This window comes from Fukomys damarensis, unplaced genomic scaffold, assembly GCF_012274545.1.
Source record: "Fukomys damarensis isolate Sample0158 unplaced genomic scaffold, DMR_v1.0_HiC HiC_scaffold_4, whole genome shotgun sequence".
In the NCBI taxonomy this organism is placed as follows: Eukaryota; Metazoa; Chordata; class Mammalia; order Rodentia; family Bathyergidae; genus Fukomys; species Fukomys damarensis.
In genome coordinates, this window is record NW_022900916.1 from 30,293,850 (window position 1) to 30,302,270 (window position 8,421).

At 38.8% G+C, this 8,421-nt stretch overlaps 1 protein-coding gene across 2 annotated transcripts in view; it reads right to left on the reverse strand.

Moving 5' to 3' along the window:
* The window catches only part of Cpvl (carboxypeptidase vitellogenic like), a 102,419-nt gene that overhangs the window by 63,030 nt on the left and 30,968 nt on the right, over positions 1-8,421 (reverse strand). For both annotated transcript variants that reach the window (XM_010628288.3, XM_010628290.3), the window contains exon 7: positions 4,134-4,200. In XM_010628288.3, the coding sequence (XP_010626590.1) occupies positions 4,134-4,200 (67 nt within the window). The remainder of the gene's footprint in view (positions 1-4,133; positions 4,201-8,421) is intronic.

Below are 8,421 nucleotides of genomic sequence, written 5' to 3' on the forward strand. Positions count from 1 at the left end.
GTGCAGCACAGTGCGCCACACAATAAGAGAGAGAGAGACAGAGACAGAGACAGAGACAGAGACAGAGACAAGGAGGGAAGGAGGGAGGAACGCAAAGTAAATGACATAGAATAGAGGAGAGATGTCACATCCCAACAATGAGAGAATGGAGCTTTTATGAACACTTCAGCCCCTGTCTACATATGGTGGGCTATATGCTTAGGAGCCATAACACAGTAATCCAGCTTTTCAACATGAATGCTAATACTGAGCATCATATGTTAGGTGCTCAACACAGCCAGTCACGATGTTAAATATCTGAGGAGAATTATCTAATTAAATGCTCAAAACAATGGCATGCAGTAGGTATTATTATTTCCAGACACTTTTACACCAAAATCAAGCCTTGGAACTGCTGCTCCAGGCGCTTTGAACATTCACAGCACACAAATATGAAGGGTATATATATCAAGTCCAAGGCATTGGTATTGAAAAGTTTCTACAATTTCTGAGTTTATGCATTTATTTTTCTAGGATGATTCTATAAATTGAGTAACATTATTTGTTCAGCCTCTCTAAGAATCTGAGCGGATTAAGAGTTCAGAAAAGAAAGGACTTTCTTTTTATGAAAACTCTAACCATTTAGGGGGAAGCAGGTGGAGAGCAGGAGGGTAAGTTGGTACAATGTTAAAACTATAATTATATATAGACATTATGAGAGTCTAGGTAACTGCATGTAAACTTCTAATGAAGCAAAACACCACCTTGGAAGTGAATCTAATTTCAAAACCAACTCATCTGATTGTAAGATGAAAAGCAGAGATCCAGGAAATTAAAAGATTTTCCCAGAATCATTCTGTGAGATCCCAGGCCTCCTAATCACTAATCCAGAAGTCTTTCCCCTTTTTCATTCTGTCTCATGACCTTAAAACAGAAGACAAAACAGATGGGACCAAATAGATTGGAGAAACATACCTTCTAAAAATAACAGACTGCTGAGGCATCATTATTCAATGTTCTTCCTTCTAGGAAGAGATGTGCCCTCAGACCAAATGCATCTGTGTGGTTCTTATGAAGATGATGCTACCTGGTAACGGTGTCTCTATCACAGGCCCTGCCCGTCCTCATCCACATCTTCCTCCATCACTTCTAAGGCACATATTTCCTTCAGAATATTACTCCTGTCAGTTAAGGATGTAAAAGGAATATTGTCCTTTCCTATATACATTTGAAAATAACATGCATAAAACCATGAGGCTGAAACAAAATAGGTAAATCAAAATTTTCACCCAAGATCTGGCAGTTTTGCTGACTAGTCGACATCATGGTTAACAACTTCACCATGCTACTTTCAAGATAAGCAATTACACAGATCAGCACATCATTCTTCTGTTGGGGTGGAGCGGACAGGCATTTTCCAGAGTTGTTGTCAGTTGACCAGAGTGTCACTTCCCATCCCTTTCCCCAACCTGCTTCTGAAATTAGTTAAAAGACAAGGAATAGCAAGAACTTCCTTGTAGAGCTCCTAAATAATCCCAGCTGGACAGTGGCTACAAAAACTTCCAGTATAGTGTGCTCAACATCCGTTCCAAATAGCTTTGAAAGGAAAGAAAGCAGGCTCAAAAAGAGAAAGTTCCACTTCCAATTTGCCATTCACTTGGAAAATGGAAACTAATTTCTTCTTTCATTCCCTTAGTGTGAACATTTGTGGATGTGTTTGCCTAGGATCCTCCCAGCCCTTGCTCTGACATCACCACTTCGATCTTTCTCTGAACACCACTCACCTCCCACACTCTGACCTGAAGGTTCAGAGAGGGAAGACTCAGCAAGATTCTTCCCCAGGTCCATGGGATAGACCTGGGCACCATGCTGGCCAATTTGCCCAGTCCTTCCCTCTGATGAAGTTATTGGTTCTCAGATGGTCATGGGATCCAAATGCCTGATTCAGGAATATGGATGGGATTGCTGGGAAAGAAAATTTGAGCTAGACAAGTGCACTGGGATGGAGAGAGGGGACAGGGGTACCAGGTGAAAAAAAATAGCTGAGAATGAAACCAGAGAAGTACAAAGCCAAGTGAAAGGATCAGAAAAGGATAAGAGACAAAGTCCTCACAAAAAGAAAACTGGAGGTTTCTTGTTGGCTATTAATGCTGCTCTAGCAATTCTGAAGCCATCTGGGGCATACTGTAGGATTGAAGAAAAAGTAAATATATCATGATGCTACTGAAAACCATGGGCCTCAATGAGAGAAGAGTATACAGATAAGCAGTAAACAGGAGAAAAGAACCCTCTGATGGGGAATTAGAATTACAGGGAGAGTAAGTTATTTTATATTATGGCAGATGTCTCCCCAAAGCCTCATACAGTCATAGTTGGGGCTTTTCAGAAGTGACTGGATCTAGAGGATGTGATACTGGGATTGATTCATAGTGTGGTGGTAGAATTAAGGTTTTCCACCCTGGGTGTGAGTGCTACTTAACCTAAGGATGTGGAAAGAGGGCTGCTATTGTCACTGCTTTTCACTTGCTGCTTTCTTGCTGCTTTGCTGCCTTCTGCCCATCATGAACTGTTTCTCTTCTGCAATGCTCCTTTGCAATGCCACTCTGCCATGACATCCTACCTTGGAGACAGCCGACTATGAACTGAACTATGAACTGAAACCTCTACAAACTATGAGTTAAATAAACCTTTCTTCCCTTAAGTTTGGGTGTTGGACATTTTGAGGAAATAGGAAAAGTAACTATGACATTTTGTTTCTTAACTCTGCTCACAGACAAAGTCCAGCAGAAATGACATCTTAGTAGCAATGGCATACCTACTGTTCAGGACTTATTTCTAAATCATATTCCAGTGAAAAGGAACCAGCGTTCCTAGAATAAATGAGAGGTCAGAGTATGTTAGTCAGCTTTTGGTCACTATGACAAAATACCTGAGATAAGCAATTTATAGGGAGGAAAGGTAAATTTGAGTTCATGGTTTCAGAAGTTTCAGTCCATGGTCACTAGGCTCTGTTGCTTGGGGCACACAATGGCACAGTATATCATGGCAAGAGTACATGGAGGAGGAATCAGGGTGACAAATAAAGAAAAGAGGAGAGTTCAGGTATCAATATCCCTTCAAGAACATACTCCCAATAAACTAATGAGAACTGATAGCTCCTCCTCCTATTAGCTCACCTCCCAATAGCACCACAGGCTAGGGACAAAGCCCTTACCACAGAGATATTGGAAAGACACGTAAGACTCAACTGTAACAAAGGGCTAAATTAGGAAAAATAAGAGATGCTTCTGGAAAATGTATTCGTGACAAAACACAAGTAAATGTTCAAAAACTGTCAAGAGGACACAGAAATCAGCTTGAAGGTGATCTCCATTCACAAAATTAGAACAACATAAGCATAAAACAATAATGATCACAACAAAATTTGATGGATAAGTACAAATAACAATGTTTGAGTCAGTGATTTTTTTAAAGTAAATAACAGAGGGGGAGCAGGAGAGGCCTTTTCTACAGAAGAATACCAGATGATAACTACAGAAACAGAGATTAAAGAAATCAATCTATTGTAACACCCAGTTCAATAACAGATTCTGATAAAGGTCATCAATAGATACTAAAACTACTGGAAGAAAGATTTGAGGGAACAGATGTTCACATGGTCTTGGGTTATTTATAAGTAGAAACAGATGCATTTACAATGGTGAACTGTGACAGACACTACCTTGACCAACTGATCCAGGTTAGCATTACCTTAAAGGGTAACAAACATCATATTGCTCCTGATGTTTTCACCAAATCTAAGAACTGAGAAGTGAATCTGCCAGGGTTAGAATATGGGACATTGTACAAGGCACCTGGCCAGGTCTCTTCAAAATCATCCCCACAAATGACAGCGATACAAAAGGCAGATGACTGAAACATAACAACCCATTGTACCCATCCCAATATATAAATCTTTATTGAGCCCTTAATTAAAAATAACTACAGAGGATTTTGAAGATAATTGGAGAATTTTGCACATGGACTGAATTAACATTAATATATATTATTTATTCATGCATTATACATATTTTTAAACGAATAAGCAACAATTGTCAATATATTTCAGTCCTGATGATGCTTGAAGCACACAAGAAAATATGTCTTCAACTCACCTCCCCAGTGGCATAAAAATCATTCTTTCCATACTCAGGAAACAACTGGAAAAACTGAATTAGTGCACTGCAAGAAGAACAAAACAAATGAATCAAAAACGTGAAACAAAACAATTTTATGTTATGCTACCAAATCTAACCCTTTGACAATAAGGGTTCCTATATGAAGTAAGATACTGTTCTGTTGTAACAGTATATCTGCAGGGCATATCTAAGCCTCATGTGCATAATAATACTACATTCTATGTGGTTAGTTAGAAACTATTGTGGGTTTATTTTACGATACTTAGTGGACAGAAATACTCCAGGAGATTTACAAATCTCTGCTTTCACCTATTTAGCATTTTTTCCCACTACTAGAGATTGAACCTAGGACCTCTGCACTGAACTACATTCCTACTTCTCCACTTTTTTTAGTTTTGAAATAAGGTCTCACTAAATTGCTATGCTGCCAAATTACCCAGGCTGGACTCCACCTTGCAATCCTCTTGTCTCAGATTATTTAGCGATCCCTTATGCAAAATTTAGAACCCCATTAACCTAGGTTTCTGGAGAAGCAGTAGGAACTCTAGTTACTGACCAACCCCTGTGGCAAGGGACCCTAAATACTGTATTTCTAATGGAACTCTCACAATATCAGTGTTTTAATAACCAAATAATCTAAAGGGAAACTAGCAATGATCACAGGAACTGAGGTGGTCTCTGAGCTCAGAAACAGAAAAGTCACATTTACTAAAGACTGCAGTGAGCTATGTGAAATAGACTTAAGGAATCATTTCACATTAAGCAAGAAAAGGTTGGATATTTAGATAATTATGTACTTGACCAAAATCTTTAAAAAAAGAGATAAAAATGCATGAAACTCAGATGTCCTATGAATGTTTTGACCCAGATTACAAGGCCTGAGAGGCTAGGGAGGGTTTCTAGCCCAGCTTCCTGCTGAGAGACTAACCACCAGGAAACATCAAGAAAAGATGAAAGGCAAAGAGGCTCTGTGAACCCAGGAGAGGGAGAAAGTTCAAGGGTTACAGGGAGGCAAAATTGGGTTATTACAACCACCATGATCCTGGCTATACTTAATTTTCAAAGGCCCCATAAAAATTCACCATGAAACACTACTGTGGAGTTTTGGTGCATTTCTCTATTTTATTATTTATAGTGGCCTTTGTAGTAACTAAATTTGGGAAGCTGCATTTTTATAGCTTCCATGTTAGTGCTAGAAATAAGCTGGCTTTAGAACAGAGATAAAAATAGGAGATCATCACTCTTGACCCTTCCCTCTCCTGCCCTCAAACTAAAGACTACTTTCTTTATATTATCCTGCTCGTTGGAAAAGCAACAGATAATTTAATAGAGTAAATCTCAATAAAGGTTTGTGCTTCAGCTGAAGGCTTATTTCCTTGGAGTAGTTGTTGAAGAGTAGTTAGGATTGCCAGATTTAGCAAGTTAAAATACAAGGTGTCTAATCAAATGTGAAGCTCAGATAAATAACATTTTGGCATGAGTATATCCAAATATTGTCAGGAATACTCTTACACTAAAAATTATTCATTGGCTATCTGAAATTCAAATTTAACAGGGCATTCTGGGCTTTATGTAGAAATCTAAATTGAAGGAGTTAGTCTCTCAGATACTTCTAGCTAGGAAATGCTAAAATTCTCTAGCTGAACTTTCTAAAGCAAGAAATCATGAAGAAGTTATAGAGTTTTTAATTTCATATCTAATCTATTTTTAAAAACTGACATTTTAAAAAGCAAGCCCTATATGGGTCTTTTACATAGAAGCAAAGAATGAAAAGGGCTAATTTAGTAAACTAGATTCACATATGCCACTGAACTAAATTAACTGTATTTTAACTTGCTCATTTAACTGTAATTCATTCCAAGGCTCTTCTTACTCATTGGTGAGGGTCTACTTAAAAATAGAATCCAGAATCATGCCTGTGTGAAACTGCAAATTCTAGAAAGAGAACTGCTCAAATAGATAACATATACATATATATTTCTATGCATTTGTCCAGGTGTAAGAATAATATTGCACAGAAGGCAGCATCTTCCAGGTGATTCCTTCTGCCAACCTTAATAGCATTATGAAAAGGACATATCTATAAACAGAATTTTAGTTAAAAGCTATCTGCTGGCAGAAAGATACACTAAAGGACAATAAAGAGAAACAGAGATTGCAAAGAAGAACGACCAGGAGACAATTACTTCTCCTTTTGAAAGAGGAAGTTGGTGGACATGAGGCAGAGAAAGTGTGTGGAAATGATCTTATACCACAGACCCAAAGTCAGTGCTGGAATCTGGTCAGTTCTGATGGTGTCAGGAGGATACTAAACACAACATTCGGGAGTATGGAGATTCAACGAATCTAAGCAGGAGCTTCACAGCAACCAAAGTCAAGCAGGTGTAGTTAAGGTTACTGAGGATGAAATGAAACAAACTCAGCAACAAGAATCTTGGTGGGTCTGTTGTGTTGGAGAATTCTAGAGGGGCCTTTTCTCAGTGTTTCTTTGTCCAGGGTGGCTGAGCTGTGCTCCTCTCCACCCTGTAAGATCACACAGTGCCTTCTTCTCACACAGGAAATCCGCTTCATAACTGCATTGCCAGGAATTGTCTAGCCAATCACAGCATTTCTCATTAGAAACCAACACAAAGACAGAATGACAGTAGCACTTTTATTTGGCTGCTGAGAAATGAAATCAGGTCCAACTAGACCCCAAGCTTCCAGAGGGCAGGGGCTGTGCAGCTGCTCACTGCAGATTTACCAGCAACAGGCATGGGGTCTGGCATATGGTGTGATGCCACTTATCACGAGTGGTACAAAGACAGTAGCACAAGCTAGGATGCCCAAATTAAAATGATACATTTATCATGTTTTAGTAAATTTTGTCTCCTGTGTATCCACAGCACAATCCAAGTAGAAAAACAAAAGGGAGAGAATCTTAATTATTGTGTTAGTTGAAAAAGTTGTATTTCTGAACACAAAGAAAACAGCATAAATGTGAATGGAAAAATAATTCCTTAGGAGGCTACTCCATACAATCAGGCACTGTTAATAGGAAAAAAGAATGGAGTTTTCAAAAAAAAAAATAAATAAAAAAGATGGTTTTCAAAGGGAGAAGAAGAAAGGTCTACTCTTTAAATCTGCAGTAGTAGCCCATTTACACATTTCAAAGCAACTTTCTTATTCCAAACACCCATCTGGAGAGCTGGAGAGAAACATGTAGTCACAAAAGGAAACGAGTAGTGTAAACTATAAAGGAAACAGCTGAAATCAGTTTTCTGCACTACCCTTGATTAGCTATTTTCCAGTTCTTAGAGCCTGAAGCAAAAAGAACTAAAACAGCTATAAACAATGGATGCTTTGAAATAGGTTCTCTTTACATGTCATGCAAGAGGAGATGTACCACATGTCAGCAGTAAATATCCACACTGAGGGTCAATGGGAAGCTGGGAGCATCTTTGAGGTGGGGGCAGACAGGGGCTTTTCACTGCTCTATCTTCCAGGGCATTGATGCATTTCTAATACAGAACCTCCGCCCTCAGGGTGTTTGCTAGTTAAACAACTGAGCTTGTTTAGATTTAAGCCAGAGAGGGCTGGAGTGGGGGTTTCTTATTAGAAGAATGAGAGCACACAGTACTAAATGAGAGACAGGACGCTTGAGTTAATTTCTGAAGCCATCATGGTCCTGGCTGTGGAGGGAGCAGGAGCTGGGAGAGGAAAAAGGAAAGGGGCTCTCAGTGAGGATTGGAGATATCCAGGAGCAGAGATGCACAGACCTAACTCCCCCTCTGAAATTGAAAGTATCAACAACACATGAAAAATGAAAATGGAGAAGACAGCAGTCATACACTTTTCTGGTTTAGCAGAGGGAAAGAGAGTTGTTTTTGAGACAAGGCCCAGAATTTTGTCTTTCCTCTCTCCCCAATCATCTATATGCCTTGGGAAGAAAGAACTGTAAAATAAAAAGCAATTTTCAGAGATTGTAAAATTCTGATTCTTATCAGATGCATTTTCACTTTGGGGATAGGCTGGGTTTGCTCAAGCAATAATTAGCAGAATATGGGTGGAGGTGGGTTGGGGCCACTGGTTAACTCCTGACCAGTGGAGTTCTTTTAGTAGATTATCAGGATACATCAAGTTGTAGGTACTCTAGTAACCTTAATGAATTCAGAACTTGGTCTTCAGACACAATTATAGACACAAATAAAAATACTTACAGTGGATATAAGAAAAAGAAGGGAAGAAATTATCTATATAACATATAATATATATGTATATATAT